The sequence below is a fragment of the Pungitius pungitius genome, chromosome 11 (genome assembly GCF_949316345.1).
Source record: "Pungitius pungitius chromosome 11, fPunPun2.1, whole genome shotgun sequence".
Lineage (NCBI taxonomy): Eukaryota > Metazoa > Chordata > Actinopteri > Perciformes > Gasterosteidae > Pungitius > Pungitius pungitius.
This window is the reverse complement of record NC_084910.1, coordinates 18,516,366-18,539,122: the sequence shown is the minus strand read 5'-3', so window position 1 is coordinate 18,539,122 and position 22,757 is coordinate 18,516,366. Positions and strand designations below refer to the sequence as shown.

The 22,757-nt window shown below is 46.2% G+C and overlaps 1 protein-coding gene across 1 annotated transcript in view; it reads left to right on the top strand.

Annotated features, from left to right (window-relative positions):
- The window catches only part of dgkb (diacylglycerol kinase, beta), a 38,867-nt gene that overhangs the window by 13,559 nt on the left and 2,551 nt on the right, over nucleotides 1-22,757 (top strand). Inside the window, exons 12-18 of the mRNA XM_062565553.1 lie at nucleotides 173-289; nucleotides 2,981-3,141; nucleotides 8,641-8,705; nucleotides 16,200-16,290; nucleotides 17,667-17,862; nucleotides 21,388-21,508; nucleotides 21,635-21,695. Coding sequence (XP_062421537.1) covers nucleotides 173-289; nucleotides 2,981-3,141; nucleotides 8,641-8,705; nucleotides 16,200-16,290; nucleotides 17,667-17,862; nucleotides 21,388-21,508; nucleotides 21,635-21,695 — 812 coding nt within the window. The remainder of the gene's footprint in view (nucleotides 1-172; nucleotides 290-2,980; nucleotides 3,142-8,640; nucleotides 8,706-16,199; nucleotides 16,291-17,666; nucleotides 17,863-21,387; nucleotides 21,509-21,634; nucleotides 21,696-22,757) is intronic.

Below are 22,757 nucleotides of genomic sequence, written 5' to 3'. Positions count from 1 at the left end.
TGGAAAAATTGCCTCAATTTTTTATCAATCAAAACAAAGAGAGGTGATAACCAGCTCTCGAAATAGACTGTGCAACTGGACCCTTGGAGTTGTACAAAAGTGATTTGACGCTTTCTTTGCCGGTATTTGCTGTGAGTTTTTCCTCGCTGAGGCCCTGTTTGCTGCATGTGAGGTTGTGATATTTGTCCCGCTGTTCCAGATAAGGCCAACCTGGACAGGAACCCCCCCGTGTGCATACTTCCTCTGGGCACGGGCAACGACCTGGCCAGGTGTCTGCGCTGGGGAGGAGGTACGGACAGAAACAAAAAAAAGAAGAAAAGTCGCGGAGAAGTGACACCCGGCGTGAATGTTTGAACCGTGGACGTGGTTTTGAAGAAGAAAAATATGGAAGTAAATCTGTGCCATCGGGGGTTGAAATAAAAAGTTGATTGAATTTCTAGCACTGAATATTTATGCATTGAAATTATGTACCTGAATGTTTTTCAACATTAAAACACCGCAAAAAAATTCAACCTAAAAAAAAAAAATGTTGAAATATTCGAAATGGAGGCTACAATATTCAACCCAAATAAATTCAACCTTGGCACACCAACATCCGGGACACTAAGGTAGAGCAATCGATTCTAGATTCAAGATCAGTAGCGTGCGTCAAGCTGAAGGAGCGAGCACCCAAAACACCTTCGGCTTCGGATTGTATCCATGTCCAATAATAACGGGACTTTAACTCTTCTTCATGCCATCAGTGTGGCAACGTATGAAGAAATACATAAAAGAACATATAATGTTCACCCTAAACCAAAACGTTTGCTTGCCACTGACGATATACAACTCTATTAAATTATACAAATCAACTGAAATCGATTAAGCTCGGTTGGCCGAGTGGGTAGCACAGCCGCTCTGTGGCACTACGTTATTTTGCGCGACACGGTTCGAATCCCGGTTGTGGCGGACTTTTAATAAATGTTCTTTTATGTATTTCTTCATACGTGGCAGTGACGTAGTGCTCACTTATACAATCGTAATCGCTGCAATGGATATGGGATGCATTTTTGAACATTTTCAGAACAATATGTTTGCAAATGTGTGACGACTCAAGTGACGGAGGCAGACAACACCTGCCTGCCGGGGGGAAACAAACACGCACCCGTAGCCAAACCAGTAGGTTCAAAAACCAGTAGGCACGTAACACCGGGGGAAAACAAACACGCACCCGTAGCCAAACCAGTAGTTCAAAAACCAGTAGGCACGTAACACCGTCACTGAAAAATGGGTTCTCGTTTCAGACTTTACGAGCAAATACAGGATCCCTTGGAGTTAAATTCTAAAGCCTCGCATTAAGACGTACATCCCTTTATGTAAGACTCTGCGCTACTTGCAGGTCGCTGTGTTGTGCCAGATCCTCAATAAAGTTTACCCATGGTCATGAAGACTCATTTAACGTTACGTGGACTTTGAATGTCGCTTAATACCCAACTGAGATCGGCTTGTGCCGCTGTGAAAAAGGATCCTTCCACCGACGCTACTGCGGTTATTCCTGCATGTCCTGTCGGGGTTATGCGTCTGCACGCTCCGCTAAAGCCGCTGCCCCCCCACTACGATACAGCGGCTCATGTGCCTCTTCAAGCGCGTTCCTGGTTTTCAAAACTCCGCCAATCACTCCTAACAGCTTGTCGAAGGATCTCAGCATCATTAAATGAATTCAAAACTAGAAGAAGAGGCGTATTGTGAGCGGCTGTACGCTCTCGTTTAACTTCCGCTTAGTTCATGTCCAACACAGTCTGTTAATGTACAAATGTCAGCTGTCTATTACGGAATCTTACAGACACAAACCACACTGATGACATGAAGAAGAGTTAAAGTCCCGTTATTATTGGACATGGATACAATCCGAAGCCGAAGGTGTTTTGGGTGCTCGCTCCTTTAGCTTGACGCACGCTACTGATCTTGAATCTAGAATCGATTGCTCTACCTTAGTGTCCCGGATGTTGGTGTGCCAAGGTTGAATTTATTTGGGTTGAATATTGTAGCCTCCGCATATTGGTGTGCCAAGGTTGAATTTTTTGCGGTTGAATATTGTAGCCTCCATTTCGAATATTTCAACATTTTTTTTTTTTAGGTTGAATTTTTTTGCGGTGTTTTAATGTTGAAAAACATTCAGGTACATAATTTCAATGCATAAATATTCAGTGCTAGAAATTCAATCAACTTTTTATTTCAACCCCCGATGGCACAGATTTACTTCCATAGAAAAAGGATGATTAACAAAGCCATTCATCTTCTGATTGGTTGAGCTTGAAGCTAAAATACAATTTGAGGGGTTGGAAACCCAGTAGGATCCTCTAGACCAGTAGGTTCTCAACTGGTTCTGGCTCCGGGACCCACCATCACCCCTAAATGAGAAGCCGCGACCCAAAATCGAGGAACATTCTCAACATTTCAAATTTATTCAAAATCAAGTTCATAAGCTGAATTTTATCTTCAGGATGTTTAATTATCCTAAAAACCCAGTCTCCCCCATATCAGAACAGTTTGACCCAACCTGGCACACGCTGCTGAAAACATGGACGGACGAGCCGGCAAAAATGACGACACTCACGCTGCATTAAAAAAAGTCCCTTCAAAATAAAATCACAGGAGGAATTTTTTTTTTTTTTCCTTCTAATTTTTATTTTCCCATGCAAAGGCCCGCAACCCACCAGTTGAGAATCACTGCTCTAGACCGACCAATTACTGGCTTACAGTCTAGTAGAAGCCACGTTGGACAAACTGTATAACGCCGAAGTGCTTAATTAATTAAATCATTGGTTTTTAAATCAGCTTGTTAGCTGTTTATTAAAGAAGTTAAAAATCGATTTAAAGCGCTCATGGGTAGCATCATTTCTATCCGGTCGTGAGTCCCTTTTCCCGTAGCTCTGTTCGGAAAGCCTTTATTCTCGCCTCATCGTGACTTTTTAATTTTCTTCTTCTTCTTCACCCTGAGGCTACGAGGGCGAGAGCCTCCTGAAGATAACGCGCGACATCGAGAACAGTTCGGAGATGATGCTCGATCGCTGGAAGATCGACGTCACGCCCGCCGACAAGGAGGAGCGAGGGGACCCGGTGCCGTACAGCATCGTGAACAACTACTTCTCCATCGGAGTGGTGAGTCCAACGTCAGCCGGTAACCATGGACACCCAGGGGATATCTTATTTTCTTTCATTATTACTGTAGAGTTAAATGGTTCATAGCTCGTCTTAAGAACTGTGTTACGGTATTAATGACAAAAAAAACGACACAAAACAACCCTCGAAACTGCAATGTTCTTACTGCAAGTAAGACGTTAATTTGGAGTCTCACTTTTTTCTCACAAATAGAAGAAAAAAAAAAACCCTGCTTAGATCTGCACCCCACTAGCTGTTTGGAGAAGGGTAGTTCTTAACTCACGTTACAATTTTGACAAAAAATGTTTATAAAGTGACAGTAGATAACACACGTTGCAAAACAACACCAGTAAAACAAAGGGGGAACAATCGTTCTAACACCCAGCGACTGAGAATCGTTGGGCTCCCCGATGACATCAGGCCAGCAGAAAGCCCAAAAACACCTCCACCGACTACACCTGGACTAGTTAGCACGTTATTAGCGCTGACGGAGGCACTCACTTCTAGCACTTTGTAGTTTGGCTTTCTTGAAGAAATGGTACGTTCTTGATTCTCGTTGTTCTGGGTCTGTTCCCTCCTGGTCCAACAAAAGGTTTTTTTTTTTTTAATAATCATTTATTGTCTGGTTTGACAAATGCTGAATCTAAAATGTACAACACGGGGCTCATTATCTTACGCCGGAGGTCGATCTTAATTCTTCTTCTAACTTTGTGCACCCGCACACGGCGGCTTTTTAAAACCTTTCATGCGAAAGAAAAGTTTGATCCCCGGAGCCAGAAAACCGCTTTAAACCCAACAGACCAGTGAAGTCAAGTTGTTCAAAGTAAGATACAGAAAAACAAAATAAAAACCGCAATAACGGGCATAATCAGTCAATTTGTTTGCTCTGATCACATTCTTGTTAGGCCTTTATTGAGATGTGCTCAACAGCCCCCCCCCCCCCCCCACACACACACACACACCCTCCTGTCCATCCACTACATAATGACACTGATTTCACGTAGCTCATGTTAGCCATTACTGATAAATGTCAGGGGAAATATGGTAATTGACATTTGCAGGTGGCAAAGGAGGGAGCCACTGGCTGTTGGGGGGGGGGGGGGGGGGCGTAAGTGATGCATGGCTCCACAAATGTTAGTTGAATAACACCTGCAGCCCGGGCCCCTAATGACCATGTCGGAGGACTTTGGCGGACGGGGCCTTGTTAGCGTCTGTGATGAAGGCGAGCGCTACTGGCCGTCGCGCGCGGGGGGGGGGGGGGGGGGGGGGGCTAAGTGGTCACAGCGGGAAGTAAATCTCTCCGCGTTCGTCCTGCGGTTCCAGCCGCATTCGTTTGCCTGCATGGGAAAAAAAAAAAACAGTGTTTGGGAGAATGTCTCCCGCGATAGATCCGTCCGTAGGCGGAAATATGGAATGCACGTTATCTTGGAAGAGGAAGTTTGAGGAACTTATTTTTTCTCAAACAACAATAGCTTCCGCAATACAACCACGTATTTGCGTTGCCTTTTGTCGTTTGCCCGAGGAGTTTATTTTGAAAAGGCCGTATGGCCGAAACTTTTGTGGCAAAATGCATTTTTTGTTGTTTGCTGCCATGCGTTGCATGAAGATATGTTGTTAGCATCTTTAGCACAGCGCCGCCGAATCGTCCTTATTCGTGAGACGCTTTGAAAGTGCACAAGCGGAGCGTGAGGTTAAGTTCAAAAGGTGAAGGGAGTCGGAGCTGGAAAAAATCCCTTCAGAAAATGTCAGGTTTTACAGAGATCCAGCATGAAGCCCTGTAGGGAAAACCAGAGGCGTACGCCTCATGTTCGCAGCATTGGATGTGTACATCCTCAGAAATGAAACGCACGAATCCCAAAGGCTTCCTCCTCACAGCGCCACGTCAACTCCTCTCCGTCCTCACGCAAGATTTTACCAAAGCTTCATCGTTGAACACTTTGGCAGCGGCATTCAACAAAAAAAAAAGCAAAAAAGAAGAAGAAGAATTTAAAATACCCTCCTTTTAGACGGAAACAACGTTTCACCTCTTGATACTCGCTAATCTGGATACAACCTTTACTCAACCACTGTGTTTCAGTACAAACTTGAGTTACTGTTACTGTCATTCATATATGTTCATGGTGTCGTATTAGTACACACAAAAGAATCTCAATACCGTTTCCACCTCTGCATGAGCCATGATGTCATAGTGAGTCCTAGCGAGGTGAGGACAGAGTCGTTTGCGATAAACGACGTACGGATTTGGCACGTTTTGTGGCTTTTAATGTCACCTTTCTGCTCTCTGCTTTGTGCTGTAACGCACAGGAGTAACAGTGTGTCGTCGTGCTTTTTAAAGGGTGGAGGTCGCCTCCTTCCTGTGGAACCTTAGAAGCTCTGTCCCGCCCCGGTTGGTGGAGTCATCGCAGCGGCGGCTGTCTCCGCTCCGTTAGCGGGATTAGCAGCCGGCAGGCGTGATGATGACAAATGAAGTTGTTGGTGGGGGGGATTAAGAAGCCTTTGAGATCTCTATGGAATTGAGTGTGATATCACATTTCATGTCACATTATTGCATCAATTATTATTATTATTTTCTTTTTCTTTCTGTCTTTCCGTTGGAACGAAAAGACAGAAAATTGCAATAAAGATTACGCGACAAGTCAAGCTGGTAATTACCTCGGAGATTATGCAGATTGAGATGAGATTGTTTCTGTAATCACGCCGTCGAAAAACCAAGACATCAGCAAGAGTAGCGCCGCCCCCGCCGCCGCCGCCGCCGTGCACTCGGGTCTGAAGTCCTTCAAAGAGAACTTGTACCTTTCTATCGCTGCGATTGGCTCTCATCAACTTATTTCCCTCCAAGTCGCTTCAATCCAACCGCTCAGGTGTTTCTTTCAACAACAACAACAAAAGGTCGTCTTTTTTGTCTCTTTTGTCTGGTTTTTTTTTTGGGGGGGGGGGGGGGGGGGTCTACCAAACTAACCTTCTGCCACGGCGCCGGGTCGGGTTGAGAATGAATGGCCGCCGCCCCCCTTGGGGAGGATGTGGAAGAAGTGACGTGAAGTGTAATGATCTCAATCAGGGGCCAGGGGTGAGAGACAGAACTAATCTGTGAGCGCGCTCCACTACCATAATGCAGTCAGTCGCCCTAATGACCCCGGCCCTCCTGTCAGAGCCATTACTCTGCTCCCCCCCCCACCCCCACCCCGTGGTGAAAGGCACATCAAACCGCTGGGGCCCACTCGTAATTGGACTAAACTTTGAGCTATGGGAGGACATTACACATGTCCTGTGTTAATTTGGTTGCCAGATTTTTACATGGGTGATTATTTGAGGGCAGCTCGGGAGAGAGAGAGAAGGACGGAGAGCGGGAGACGCCTCGTCTGTGTCCAACATGTACGTGTTTTTATATATATATATATATATATATATATATATGTGTGTATGTGGCTCAGTAGCTGAGCTTGATTTTACAAAGTTTGTGAAACATTTGGTGAGGAGGCACATGTCAGGGTCCAGTCTTTGGTCGTTTCATCGCACTCTGAAGGTTGAGATTTTGGAAAAGATGAAATCATTTGAGCCACGGAAAAATGGGGAAAACATTTCTCACCAATTGCTTTTGATCACACGTGTGAACATGAATCCTCATTTCAGGTCTGCAGGTGTGAAACATCACCTTATGATGTCACAGTGTGCTTCTGGAGTCCCCTTCAGTATCACTGCAGCAGGGCGAGAGGACAGAATAAAATACTTGATTATGATTATTTTTTAATGAATTCTTCTAATATTATTTTTGTTGGCTTTTTTCCCAATGTTTTTAATTGATAGATTTCATAATAATATCAGTCGTTTTGCATATCCGCCACGCTCTGATATTTGTTGAAAATATAAATACACGTACTGTGTGTTGAGGTTGATTTCAGCAAACATGGCGGCATTGCGCCGGGTTTACTTCAAAAAGTGGACAAAGGCCTTCCTCCGCCGCCGGGCAGCTTGAAATCGCTGTTTCCTGTTGCAAAGCCGCGGCTCCACTTGTACAAATCTCCGATAACGGGAGTCCAAACCAAAGGGGAGACAACCTCTCCTCGCTTTTTCGCTCTTTTTTTGTTTGCAGCTATAAAAAAAAAAAAAAATCAAGTTGCAGGTGTCTAAGATCCGTCCGTCATCTCGCCTTTCTGGCTGGCGTTGGGAGCGGTGAGGTGAGTCTGCGGGGATCTTGAAGGATTCTTTTGGTCTTCAGCTTACAGCGTCTTCAAGAGAACTTCAAGAGGAGCGCCATTGATTGATTTCTTTTTTTCTTTCTTTCTTGGGCTTCTCTTAAATATCTGTATAGAGAGCTAGCAGGGGGTCTTCCCTGTAGTGTAGTTCCACTCAAAATGGAGCGGGTCAAAACAGATTGCTTTTGTAGAAGACTGGAGGAGGAGGAGGAGGAGGAGGAGGAGGGGAAGGAGGAGGGGAACAAGCCCCAGAAATTTGAAGCAACTTCCTCGCTCCTCCACGAGAAGTTTGTTCGAGTCTTTTTCACCCGGAAGGTCTGAAGTGCAAATGAAAGGAAACGTCTCCGTCCTCCTGTAGTTCGTTACCTCAGACTCCCCCCCGTCCTCTGCATACTTATTCACACAACCCATGTTTGGTGTGAAGGAATGAGTGTGATATTGATCCGTGTGTGTCCCTGCATGCCTTGTGCGTGTGTGTGTGTCCCCTCGCCGTCAGCGCGTTGAGAGACGGGGAATCGTCCAAAAGCTGCCGACGTCTTATCACGCCCTTTTAGCCACCACCACCAAAAAGGCATCGAATCGGGGGGGAAAAAATCATTGAAATCTAAACTAATACATAATTGCTCACCTGCCGTGTCAAAATTGTCTCCTAAAGGACTTTAGCCCTGCAACAAAAGGGCATTTTGAATTGAGTTAGTTGAAGGTACACTGTATCACTTTTAGGGTTGTTTATTGGCAGAGATGGAATATGAAGTTCACTGGTGTCAAATCAGCCTTCATCCAACCTCACACCAGACCAACCAGAGGAGGTCCCGGCCTGACCTGCTTCTCCAGATGAATCCTGAATTCGGGAGATTCTTTTAACATGTTAACACGTTTTTCCTTGTTTTCTTTGCTTTTTCTCGACACACACAATTCAAAGTGAGCTTTTTTTTTTTTTTTTAACTTGTTCCGGAGAAAAAGAAACACATTTCCTTTCGGGCGGCTCGGTTGTTTTGCGTGTCTCCGTCAGTCACACCACTGTAGCGTGTGTCACGTGAACTGTGTCACTGTGACACCAACGAGGCTGGAGAATGGGGGGGTCAGATACGGGGTTGAGAGGCTATATATATATACGTGTGTATATGTGTGTGTGTGTACATAGAGAGAGAGACGACTTGGTTGCCGTGGCGGCGGCAGCACCCTGTTGGCTGGGAGCTGTGATTACTCACAATGTGTGTTTAATTAATTAGCCTGTGTGGAGGCAGCGTGCTGTTCATCAGGCTCTCTGTCAATACCCCTCCAACCCCGCGCTTCTGTCTTTCAGGACGCCTCCATTGCGCGTCGCTTCCATGTGATGAGGGAGAAGCATCCTGAGAAGTTCAACAGCAGGTGAGTCGGCTCAGAGCGCGGCGATGGGTTTACAAACCAATGCTACATGCTGGTTGTGTGGAGGTCCATTTGCAACATGATTATACTTCCCATTCGATACGCAAATGTGTCAAGTCTTCTGTTCATGGAGCACCTTTTGGTACCATTTAGAGTTCAGGTTTCAACTACTTGCTTCGAGACCTCGGTTTAGTGGCTGCAAGTCTTAAGTCCTCATTTAGCGTCTGTGATTAACCTCGCGGAGACGCCTTCACCTTTGGAGACGAACAAACGCGGCATCTATGTTTCCATCAATATTTAACGTTCCCCCCCCCCCCCCCCCCCCCACCCCCATACGTCTCCACTAGCGCACAGGGAGTAATTGCGGGGGCCTAATTGAATTTGCTTGGCTGGTTTGACGTCCCCGGATCAGTCGAGACCGATGACAGGCGGCCTCTTGATAATCCCATTTGTACTCATTATCATATTTTACCCCGGTCTTAGTACAACATTTAGCCAGCTATCCCTCTGCTTCTCGTTGCTCGATCACGGGAAGCCGAGACGGCTACGAGGGACGCCGCCTCTAGACCTCCTCTGGCTAGTTGTTGTTGTTGTTGTTGTTGTTGTTGTCGTCGTCGGGAGCCACGTTACGTCTGTGGTGCGGTCCGTCCAACTCACAGTTTTTTTTTTTTTAATGAAAAATGATTTAGGTATTTTAAGCAAAAGATTCCGTCTGTTATTCGAATTCATTTAATAATTCAGGAGGGGGAATGGGTTTAGGATCTCTCTATTACACACTTTCCTTTGCCAATTCAATAATGCATGATTATAGCTTTTCAAGGTAGCAGAGGGTTTTGTTGGATTTGTCCAAAATGGCCGCTGGAAGCGCGTCGCGACTCATCACAGAGTCGTCTTCTCCGGAACTGGAGGGATCCAAGCACGTTTTTTTTTCGGGACATTTTGTCAACCTTTTAAGCGCCATGAAACTCACTTCTGCCTCAATGTGTTTTAGTACATTCACGTTTGATTTTACAGTTGCTTAACCCTTTAGTCTTGTATTGTATTGTAACGTCAAATTAAAATACCTAATTGACAAGCTGGTAGTATTACAAGCAACGTTTATTCTGAGGTAACAGCGGGACGGGAAAGGTTTTTATTTGTCAATTAAATGTAATACTTTTTACCTCGTGATTGTTATGTTTAGTTATTGGAGGCATTACATTATTTCATCAATGCCTTGCAAACTCTTTACAGTTATTATTTTAATATTCCCTGTCACATGTAGAGAATACCAAAGAATAGAAGATATCTTTCTTTAAATACTTTAAAATTTGATATTGAGTAAATAGCAGAAGCATCTTTTCATCATAGCGCAGCCTTTTTTCGAGGCATTTTGTGGCTCTTGAGTTCAAATTCAAGTAGGTTAATAAAAAGATTTTAGAACTTGGAAAAAGAGAAATGTCAAATTTGGACATAATGGGGTTTTAATATCCAGCAGCTGTAACGGCTCTTCACTTCCCATATCCAACAAATCTATACATTCTGTGACTAGTTTGACCTTAAAGAAACTGAATATTTAATGAGTTTTAATTACCAAACAACATCAAGTAGCTTTTGTTAATTATGAAATGAGGGGATTTTGTTGATGAAATGCCGGGGTCATACCCCCCCACCCCCCCACATCCCTTCATTTCTCTTGTTCTATCCATCTTCTGTATTTGCACCTTGGGGTGATTACCAGGGCGAAGGTGTGAAGATTTGACACTCGGCAGATAGATTCATTTACTGCCACTGCCGGACCTGGAGGTGATAATGAGGTTGAGGATTAAAAGCAGACAATCAGTCGGCCCGTGACGAGGGCTGCGCCACCTCCCCCCCCCCCGTCGCCACTCCTCCGCCGCCGCCTTGTTAAAATATATACTGCTCCCTTTTCTTCATGCTGATCTCCCATGTAATTACACGCTAATCTCAGACCGAGGGGGAAAGTGGGAGAGAGAAGGGAGGGGCTCGGGGGAGGGAGACAGGAAGCGGGTTTGGAAGAACTTTGTCCCGTTCTTATTTACTTTCGCCTTTTTTTTCCCCCTGTGATGTTCGGTTAGGTTTGAGTTAAGTTTTGACATGTGGCGTAACACAGATGAACCCATTTCTACCCACCTCCCCCCCGGGTTACATTCACTCCACTCTGTGACTCACCCACTACAGTGACATGAGACTTAATGTTATTGCACCATGATTTGTTGTGTCACTTGAGTATATTTTTCATTTTGTATCAAGTCCACCATTTTCCTATTAGTAGTAAGAAAGGATGAACATACGATTGATGGGACATTAAATGTAACTACAGCAGCAGTCACATGGTAACCCTGTAACACGGTCCCCTGTGTCACCCTGCAAATTGCTTTGTGATGACTCTAATTCGTCTGATTTGGGACGTTTGGGCTGCAGCGTGAAAGCCGCTGCGACTTCACCTGCCACGTTTGTTTATTCCGGAGGGGGGGGGGGGAATCCATCGCGGCGCTTTGATGCGCCCGTGATATTTACCCCCAAGCGCACCCAGATCTATTTTTCCAGGCCCCCGAAGACATCTAACACCGCCGCGGCGCTCCTCCAGGGCCGCTGTGCGCCCACAGGCCCTCGCTGTGCTGCGTAACCATCCCCGGGTTGACCTTTCCCCGAAAAGGCGCAGGGAAGCCCGGGCGCGGAGCACTCTTTTAGCATAATGAGTACGTTCATCAAAGCGCTGCACATCCACATGCCTAATGCTAATGTGCGCGTAGGCATTCGTGTGTGTGTGTGTGTGTGTTTTCCTGCTAAGCTGGGAGCCGGGCCACAGGTGATCGCGCTCTAAATTACACATGCGCACACGCACACTCATTTGGGGCAACATGCACGGGCACACACGCTCACGCAGGGCGGAGCTCGGTGGCGGCCGCCCTCGGACCTCATTTGAGGATGAAATGTGACCAAAGTGTCGTCTATAATTAATGAACACTTTTGTGTAATTTAGAGGGATCTTACCTGTGGCCCGGTCCCCAGCTCAGTGGGAACACAGACGCACACACACACACACGCACACACAGACACACCACATGGACTTAAGAAAAGACTCTGCATACTACATGCATACATCTAGGATTAATAGGACCATCATTTAGAAAATAAACATCATGATTTATTGGAGAAGACTTAAAACTCATGTTTACTGAGGGAGTAAATCCAGTGAGGATTTGAGTCCTTTTCTTGTAGATTTCTGTAGAACCAGACTTCCTCTTTTTGCAATCAAAAGAGTTGCCACCTGCTGGTCACTGAAAACAATGCATGTTTATGGCAAATTCACATATGCTTTATTTTTGCGATTGGTAGTTGGTCGACTGGCACAAAGACAAAAAACAATGTTTGTTACCTTTGTTACAGTCTAATGACTGAAAAAATAAAAAAATAAGTGTGTCATTATTTATCCATCTCTAATTTTGGCCCGACATTGTCTGGCAAGACCGCAGCGAGGTTCAGAGAGACGCATAAACCGGTTCGGCGCAAACAGCGATGACATTTAGCATTTCAGCTGGAGTACAAGTCTGATAAACTATTAATGCATCTCCCCCTCAGCACTCATCATGTCGCACGCTGCTCAAAAAACGCACAGCGAAGGCGGAGGAACATCAGTGACGTCACTGATTGATTGACAACTGCCGGGGCTCCATGCGGGGGGGGGGAGGCTCACACACGCTAATGGGGAACGATAACTAACTCGGTCGCACCCCTCACTGTAGAAACGAAACGGGATCGAAGTAAGATCCCCCTGCAGATGTGTTGCAGGAGGTGTCAGACCTTCGATAAACACCCGAAGCCCCGTAAACAATACGAAATCATTAATTAACAGCATGGCTTCGTTCAGTTCATTTCAGGTGTCTCAACAGTTCCCAGACAGTCTCAAATGAGATTCTGTTTCTTTTCAACTTTTATATTATTACAATACCTGTTTTCAATTGTTCAACAGCCGCCGTAACAACACACGAGTGTTCGAACTAATTACCGGAATTGTTACTGTTACTGGAATAATGGGTAAAAGCCCATTTTTCCCAAAAATGTGTAAAAGAAAATGTTGTGTTCTATGCACCGTAATCACTTCACTTTTTTTTATCTTTGCTCCTAAAGATGTTGGCTTTTTTTTAATGCTGGTATTCGGGGCTTTAGTGCGCAAAAGGCCTCCTTGGAATCATCGCAGTGCAACGGACGCAGATACATTTTTCAGAGCCTCTGGAAGGCAAGGCGACGCGACGCGGGTCGTTTCTCAAGCTGCCAGGCGGAGTCGGGCGCGCTCCGGGCGGCGTCGCCGCGTTAAAACCAAACTGCGCATTGATGCAACGCACAAAGAGTTGGTTATGTCAACGCGATATTTATCACCTTTGATCAAGTAGAAATTAGTGAGGAGATCAGGTCGTAGATCATCTGAGGGTTAGATTAAGTGTCGGAGGGGGGGGGGGGGAGGAAAATCGATGGCTGTTTGCGTGGCGCGCAGTGTGGCCGCTGGGAAAGTGCATTGGAGGGCGCCGTGGCCCCGGGGGGGACAGCGAGGCTGCAGCGAGGCTCATCGCCTCTGACACCCTCTGATATGAGGTGACCAACCGGTGGAGGCGTGATGCAGGCGGGTGTTTGGATTCAGCTCCATTTGTCTTCGTTCTTTGTCCGGCGGCGCCCAATGTTGTCCTTAAACCCGTTTGTGGTCTCCCTTCTTTTCTCGGGCCACGCGGTTTGAATATGTCCTCTTCTTTCAGTTTTATTTCGTGATTTGTTTGTGCAAATAAAACGACACCTGGGGTAGCGGTGGAAACACGAGCTGCTGTTTTTCTTTCTGCTGTTGCCAGCTGTGACAACAACAGCTGATCTCGTGCGGCACCGCTAAAGTTATGATTGCAGTAGACTTTGCATCGATACACTGCAGCTCAAATCACAGCTCGGAGGATGGAAAACCTGCCACGTACATCATTGGGAAAACACAAATCGCTCCCACGGGGTTATACACAAGAGGAACGTCCCAAGATGTTTATGGAAATGGACACTTTATTTTCCCCATTTATTGATCTCACCGCTAAGTCCTCCTAATCTAACTAAAAAGTATCATCTTACTGAAATGGACTCCCTATTAATACTGCAGGAGACGCTCCTCCCAGTCAGTCTGAGGAGTCCTGTGTTCAGCGTCAGTCGTCAGATAACGAACGACGATCCCAATCCAGCCAATGGGATGCTCCTAATTACCTAATGAACAGGGACGTGAGGTGATTTGTTGCCATGGTGCGCTTGTTAAGCTAAGTGGAATCGACAGGGTGCTCAGATGTTGTCTCTCACTGTATCTGCTCTTTAGTGTCGTTTTGGTTCTGCTGTCCTTTTAAAAAAAAAAAAAAGAGATTTAGCCATACTGTCAAATTTGAGGAGTAACAATGATTCACGTATTCGCCACTGGACGCCATTAAATCCTACGGACCACTCCTTTAAATTGAAATCCTAACAAATGTCTTGGTGAATAACATAGTTCACACCATGGTGAAATAAAACAGCTGCCTACATTGCTCACTATGCAACAACCTAGAGTTCCCTGGTGGATTCCGTTGGACGACTTGCCAAATGTAGGCTATGTCTCAAACGGCAGACATGTGTTGCTTCCTTCTGGCATATTTGGATATTTGTTCTTCTTTGAAACTGTTGAATTGTTCAAAAAACAGTCCACTCATGCGGTTCCATCGGATATCATACCTCTCAGCTTCAACACAGTGATAACGAGCCTGTGCATCCAGAACATTCCATGTACTGAACCTGGCTTCATTCTGCAACCGCTCGTTTTGAATATGCTCTTCAAAGTGGCCCCCTTCATTTGTTTGTTTGCAAAAAAGGGCCCTGGCTCATGCTCGTGTGTCCCCGTGGGTTGGACTACCCGGGCTCACGGGCGGACGAGGATGATGATGGTGGTGAGGATGATGATGATGATGGTGGTGAGGATGATGATGATGATGGTGGTGAGGATGGCGACGATGGTGACGCTGGGGGAAGAGGTCGGGGTCTGTTGTTGTGGAAAGCCTCTCAGCATGGCCCCTGTCGCCCTCCTGCCTCTTCCCACCTCCCTCTGCTACCATCCCTCTTCTATTGACCATGTTGCACATTATAAATCAACTGTGAGTTGGGCTACCTTGCAAGTACCCTAATGAAAGCTCATTTATAAAGTGGCTAAATGGTCCTGACAAAAGTCCTAATGAGGAAATCAATAATTCAGTGATTGTTACTCTTCTTATACTAATACGTTCCTCTCATAGCGCTTTGATTCCAGCCACGAGAAGGCCATTTTTTACCGGTATCAGTTCTTACGTGTCAGCACTGTTGTAGGTTGGGTTTTTTTTTTGTTCTGTCCTCGAATCGTTTTGATGAATTGCGTGTTGCTGCCTGTTGTTTTTCTTGACGATGATTCAACGCCTACTTTTAATCTCTTCCGTCCTCTACTTAACTTCCCTACGTCCATGCGGCGCTCTACTTTTTTATTTTCAAACATGTCTTGGTGTGGCGTAGCCCGCGTGCGTCGGTGCCATGTGGGCTAAGTTGCTAGCCTAGCTTAGCCTAGCTCAGCCGAAGCTAACGCAACCTCGTCAAAGGTTGACAGCCGGGGCTGCTAGTGAGAGCACTGGAATAATCTCATTGCAGATTAAAATTTTTAAAGCTAAATCAAAGCTTTGCGCTCAGTCATGATTGTTGGAGAAATAACGTCGCGCTGCCAGAAAAAGTCAAATCCGCTGCCCTCAAAATGTTTGTTTGATTAGCTTGGCTTTGAAGACGCACGGGCCGCCTTGACATTAGCCTACTCGTTTAAAGTAAAAACACTATAATGAGTACACAACGAGCATGACAAACAATCAATACGCCCATACCAAAATGAGACGTTCTTGTTTGTGTAGCCGTGAGAAGTGAACGTAGCCCAGCAGCGCGCGGACAGATGGTGACTCACCCCTGCGAGGTCATTGATCATCAGCCTTAGCGGTGGGAGCGTGTGTGCTGGAGGAAGCCCGGGGAGCGGCGCCCCCGGTCCTCCCGTTAATTGCAGGGCCAGTTAGATTACCCTCTTACACCCCTCGCTGGGCCTTAATGTTGGGCATGGGTACCCACCGGCGACCCCACGTGCCCCCCTCAGAAGCCTTTCTCACTGGCTTCGGATTCATCGTTGTGCTTCGAAATGTGATTAATGAGCCACATTATACATTCTTTGGAGATTAATGACTGTGTGATTTTGGTCAGCGGTAAACATTGGAGGTGTATTTCCTGTGTAGTTCAGAGGATCCTCTCTTCAAGCATGAATCAAACACACTTTTACAGACTGGGCTCTTTTTCGCCAGCTGAGCGTATAAGAGACTGGGAGACAGAAGAGAAGAGGAGATGCTGACTGAACACACTTCGAGATTTTGATGTGGGGAAAACACTCCCTATGTTTCCTCTCTATTGTTGATCTCTCTGCAGTTCCTGTTGTCCTGTTTCTTTCAGAACAAAGAATAAGCTGTGGTACTTTGAGTTCGGCACTTCGGAAACCTTTTCGGCCACGTGTAAGAAGCTCCACGACTTCCTGGAGGTTGAGGTAAATCAAACCACACATTTTCTGGTTCTCTTTTAGCCTTTATAGAAAATGAAAATGGAAAAGAAACTAAAGTTACAGCTTCCGGGTGCTCTGCTGTGCGGAACCCCGTCGTCATATTGGTATTCCTTTGAGACCTTGATGAAGACGGTATGCACATAACTGCAGATAAGCTAAAAATACTTCTTGTTAAAATATATTCTTGGTCAACCTTTGTTCCTTAAATGGCACACATTCGTACCAAGTTTTAAATTCACCAAGACAGTGTGTTGATGTGTGAAGGCTATCCGCACACATCCCCTCCTGATTCACACTGAACGTCAGTTCGACATAAAGGTAATTAGCCCTACACGACCCTGCTGTGCGTGATATTGAGTGATAATGAAGACGGTGTCTATACAATTCATCTTCCCCCTTTCTCAGAGCTATCCACTGAGTGCCGAGGTCGTCATTAATTAGTGCTCGATAAGTACCCACAGTACTGGATGAGGTAGGAAGATCCAAACTGGTGTATAATCTACTATATAGAGTATTACTGGCCTTTGTCAGTTTAATCAGGTCAAATTGGGGTTGAGGTTGGGACAGAGAGAGAAGACTCAGTCTAAACCTTTACAGAGACGGATTCAGGGTTAGACGTTCATTCAGACGCAGAGGGAAGCTAAAAGGGGGGGTACAGGGTCCGGATCAGACAGGTAGAACGCGTATATGTTCAGAAAGGCCGATGTGAGTTTAGGCCTGGACAGAAACACACAAGTGAGTTCAGACCTAAACAGAAGGTTAAGTCTCAAACCAGGTCAAACAAACGTATGTAACGTACGATTCACTCGCTCGGGCTCAGTCAGTAGCCCTTTACTAAGATGAACTCTGAACAGTGTCTGTCGAATCGGGCCCTGACCTTGTTCTTGGTTGCCCTTTCACACAAGTGGGGCACAACAGACGTTTTCGTTTGTCATTCTTGGTTTCTTTCTTCTCCTTAGTTTTTTTCTGACGTTTTCAGGGTTGTGTCTTACCAACAGAGTCAAAAATATCATCGACTCTCTAGTTCTTGGTCCAGTTCTTTCGTTGGCATCTTTGACCAATCGGTTCCTCTTCATCGCCCTCGGCTGTTTCTTTACTTTTGTTATTTTTATCAACACACCCAGTGTCATGCCATGAATTGTCTGTAGAATGAGAAGTGCGATTCAAACATCGGTCGAATGTCAGACTTGTGGTCTGATAAATGTCCAATCAAGCTCAAATCATAGTTTATTTACCTATTTTTTACTTAAAGACAAGATAGCATTAGAGTGCTAGCATCCATTTTTCCAACTTACTTAATCTTAATTATTATTTGGTGCCAAATAATTTGCTTTGAACTTTTTCTTTCTCCTTTCTTAAAGTGTGACGGTGTTACTTTGGACCTCAGCAGCATCTCCTTGGAAGGCATTGCCATTCTCAACATTCCCAGCATGCACGGCGGGTCCAACCTTTGGGGTGAGAGCAAGAAGAGGAGGGGTAACCGCAAGGGGGGCAAAAAGAGCCAAGACAAGAGGGCACCAGTGCTGGACCCCAAGGAGCTCACGTTTGCAGTCCAAGGTAGCTTTGACGGCAGAGGACTTAATACGTTTTGTTCGACTGTTGTGGTTTTCTGTTACGAGAAAGAACAAAGTGGAAAATACCACTTCAAGTAGTTGTCTTTAAGCCACGCCATGGCGATGTTGGCTTCCTCGTCTCGTGCCAACAGCAGGTCGGCGTTTTCACTTAGAAAATGTGCTTTTCACGGCGTCCCGGGGAGGAACCCTGGGTACTTCATAACCGAAACTAAGGCCAAACCCAGCTGAATGTAGCACATCCCCAAGTAAACACTGTCACTGAGACACGCTGACGGCACGTGAGTGAGGTAGTTGTGCAAGTCGGCACTTTCGAAAGCCCCGCGCCGACTGTAGATCGGGGGATTGTTTGCGTCATCGGACAATAATAAAGTATCGGGAGGCAAGGACACAGAATCACGCAGTCAGTGTCCTTGCCCCTATCAAACAGATCAAAGCCTCAACCTAACACCAAACTTTTCCAGAGTGCATGAATATTTCAGCGATGACAAGGCGAATCATTGCCAGCAGGTTTTGTTTGCAAAGAAGAGGTACAATCACGTCACTGTTTGGGACTGTCACTTGTGTATTAATGGTTTGTGTGGGCTCCAGTGGACAGGCTCAGTTAATTTGAGCGGACTGAGAGGGGGGGGGGGGGGGGTGTTTGGCATTCCCCTGAATCCATTTATGTCAAAAGGAAGCCCCTTAATGGGAATATATGAATGAACGAAGCAGAATGAGTCAGCGGCTCTGTGATAACTGGTCAAATAGTGGGAGCCACTAGGTGGGAATAATGCAAAAAGGAAGAAATAGAATTGTTGTAGAAGCAAAAATAAAAAGTATTACTCTAGAGATGAAACATATGGCAGTCATAATCAAAAGGAGTTTCATTTTGTTTGGATAGATTGCTATAGAATGTATTGCTGATTGTCCTCTGGTACCCCTGGCTATTCCCCCTGCATTATGGGTTGATACCTATATAACTCTAACTATAACCATTTAAAGTCAATGCTAAACCTCAACCTTTTATTTCCCATAGCGTCTAGCTGCTGCCTGCTCACTATGTTTGTTAAAATGGCGAGATTGGTATGTTTTACTCTGTGATGAAGAGTATGTTAGAATCGGTGTCTTCAATAGTACCATGAAGCTTTTATTTATTTCCTTTTCTGATGAGCTTCCCTTCCTTTTGTTTCATTCAGATTTCGGGTGTTACCACCTAAGCGTATCTGTGACATCCCAAATGGGAGGATGTGAGTGTTGGATGAAGGTGCAGTGTGGCCCGGACCGTGAGGGCGATAGCTGATCAATTCAAAGCCCAATTTTGCTACAATGAACACTCCATTAATCCCTCAATAAAAATCAATCCGTGTGAATTAAAAAAGAAAAGGGGGCCACCGTCTGAACGTGGAAAGGCACTTAGTGTGAGCGGGGAGTGTATTGATGTGTGTGTACTTGTGTGTGTGTGTGTGTGTAAATGGACGCCCTTGTGGAAGGTGCCCTCAAGGTGAGCCGCCCAACTTGTCAGATCAAGAGAACAACGTATTTAGAGGTAAACACAGGAGTGCATTAGCCCAGAGGGGGCACCTCTGAGCCCAATGCATGGATCAAACTGTTGGTTGGGATTATTCTGTGTGTGTGTGTGTGTGCACTTGGGTCTGTCGGGTGGGTGGAGGACGGGTGGAGGGTGGCTGCAGAATAAATAAAATAAAAAAAACCTGACCTTTCGAGAGCTGTTAATTCGTCCCGCTGGTGACGCCAGGAGACAAGCCCCCTCAGGTGGAAGGGAATGGCTGCGGAGTGAATTATTTAGAATGGGACCGAGGTTTTTTTTTGCAGGGGAAGGGTTGGGAGGGAGGGGCCCCAACGCGTGGGTGGAGGGGCTGCTGCTTGGGACTGATGCCCCTCGACAAGCCCCGTGAAGCTTCCATTGGAGGATTGGCCTCCTCACACCCTCCCCCTTCCTCTTCCTCCTCCTCCTCCTCCTCCCCGCCATTTCTCTTTAGTTTTACCTTCTGCCGATGGGCTGTTGGTCCGGCGGCGCGCACAGTTACTTCTTTGACAGTGACAAGGACGCCGTTTATCTTCACAGGGAGACATGGCTGCTGATGTTAAAGCCTTAACGCTGGTATTTGGAATTTCCTACACGGGTGTTCCTCTTCGTTGTCACCATCGTTTGTTCACCACAGTCAAGTGTCGCCTTCCAAACTTCACACGATTGTTTATTGTGCTTTCATTAGTCACGTCTTCAAATATGCCAGAATATAAATTGCTGGTACACCACCAATAACGCACACATTATTGCATGCGGTCTTCTGGACTTCAGATGAAGGTTTGGGGAAGGCACTTGGTGAGTTTGTGTTTAGGTCTGACTAACTTTTTCATCATGAATCTTTATCCAAACACACTCCTTTTTGTGTCCCAAGTTCTGGGTATTTAAACCCAAATATTGTTATATTGTCCGTTAGGATTGGTTTAAAAGTACTTAGGTCGTCTAGAGGTCAAAACCTTTAGGTCTAACATGTGTTTGTGTGTTTTTATTAAACATCTGGTCGCACAGAGTGGCTCTGACCTTATTGCATTTAGCAGAGAGGCTCTGCGGTCTTTTACAACAGCGAGCACTCGCGGGAGCACTGGATCCTTGTAGCCCAGGGCAACGAGGAATCCCTATCGCCGTGGTGACGCTGTCTATCACGCGTGTCAGCACGGGCCCCGTGTGAGCTGTATTGCATTAACGAGAGAAGTCACAATGGGTTTATGTGTGTGTGTGTGTGTGTGTGTGGAGGGGGGGGGGGGGGCGGCTTTAAAGCCCAGTGTCAGCGGGTCAACCTGCTGGGCATGTACACACACTCCTCCACCCCCGACCCTGGAAAGCACTGCACTCACAGGCCCGGCGCCCGAGACGGGGGGGGGCGGACGCGTGTCCATCACCGCGGCAACAGCTGGACACCACAGCTCGGGCCGGCGACAACAGCACCGCCTCAACCCGCAAACAGCGACATTGCCCGCGACACTCCCTCCACGGGAAACCCGGCGCGGCGGCGTTGACAGCGAGCCAAACGTTCGCGCCGCACGCACCCCAGCGGCCAATAAGGAAGGCTCCGGGGGCTTCAGTTAGTGTCGGTGCGCTCACCAGCAGCCGGGCTGCAGCTCCTTACGCTGTGGAGGGACGAGTGGACGGAGGGCTGTGGGCGGGGCGGGCCCCCTGCAAGCGGACGGGCCCCCTGCATGACACGGGGGGGCCTCCAGCGGGGGCCAAAATCAACGCTCACAAAACAGAAGAGGAATTAATAATGACTGCCGGTGTAATCTATTTAATAGCTGTTTTGTGTGTGGCTTGTTATTCTTGTTGCCTTTTCTCTTATTTTTTTTTTCACCGTGAACGTCAAAAGGTTCTGAAGTGATCACATCGTATTTTAAATCGCTTTCCTTCTCTTGTTGTCTTTTCTTTTTCCTCATTTCTTTTTTTTTTACTGAACCTCAGTATCTACACCAAGCACAATGTAGTCGTAGCAGTCTGTTCTTTGTGCCTCAGACCTGTCCGACCACCTGCTGGAGGTGGTGGGGCTGGAAGGAGCCATGGAGATGGGTCAGATCTACACCGGCCTGAAGAGCGCTGGGAGGCGCCTGGCGCAGTGCTCCTCCGTGACCATAAGGTCAGCCGGCTCACTTCCCTGGTCATGATGTGTCCTCTTTCATTGTCACCGTCAACAACTCTTTTGCTCGGACATAATTAAAATGATATTTTTCCCAAAGTTGCATTTTATTCTCTTCCCTCTTAGAACCAGTAAATCGCTCCCCATGCAGATCGACGGGGAGCCTTGGATGCAGACTCCCTGCACGGTAAGTCACCTGATTTCACCTGCTTTTAATGATCAGGAACTCTCGATTTTCGGTGTTGATCCTCATTCCATCGGATTTAATAGGCGTAGGCAGCAAAAACCGCGCCGCGTCAAATGCGCCCGAGGCATCGGAGGTGATTGGTGGCCTCGGGTGGAGATTTTACAGCTCCACCCAACGTGAGCTTGAGCAGGAGACTAATCAGCCGGAATAAGTGACATCACCTGCGCAGCCTCAGGCAAGAACTGATACAGACAATCACTTCAGTGTAAAATATGGTTGTGGTTTGAAGGCCTTATGTTACCAGACACAACTTCCTCTTACTTATTTACACTGGTCAATCTGCTGTTATTGACGGTCATTTTTGGAATTGCTTATTGCCAGTCGCTCGTAGTTTCTGAGCGGAAGGAGTTGAACAATATTTGATGATCTCATTCAATGGCGCGATACTGCAAAAGGGGTAATAATCCCCGAAATTGATGAATATATTGAGGTCCAGCAAGGTTTTAAAACATCAGTCATGTGCCTTCCGTCAGCTAAAGCCTCCAGAAGCTAAAGAAAAAGCCGGCGCGTGACAAAAGGAGTGTGGCCCCGTGAGTGCTCTCGTGTCTGCCGGCACGTCTCCACGTTCCACAATTGTTGCCTCAACGATGGTTGCCACGGCGCGTTATTCGTACTGTATGTCTGAGCTGAGTATGAATTAAATCCATCGAAAAACACCACAGTTCAAATGGGACGTTAACCCACTAATTATTAAGAACAACAACTATGCAAATGCGCCTCAGTTCCTCGGTGTGCATAACATATTTAACACATATCCAACCATTTGCATTTTGAAGTGACACATGACATGTATCTGCGTCTCTTTGATAGCTGGCTCTTTAATAACTGAGAGCAAGCTAGAAATACTTCACGTATAAAAACACCCTTGTTTCTCTGTAGTTTGGCTGATTTTTGATTTGTTCTAATTGCTTTGTAACTTGGGGCTTTTGACATGCAGATGCTTGATGTTGCATATTTAAAACAGAGCTCAGCCATCCTCAAAATGTATTTTGGGTTTCCCCT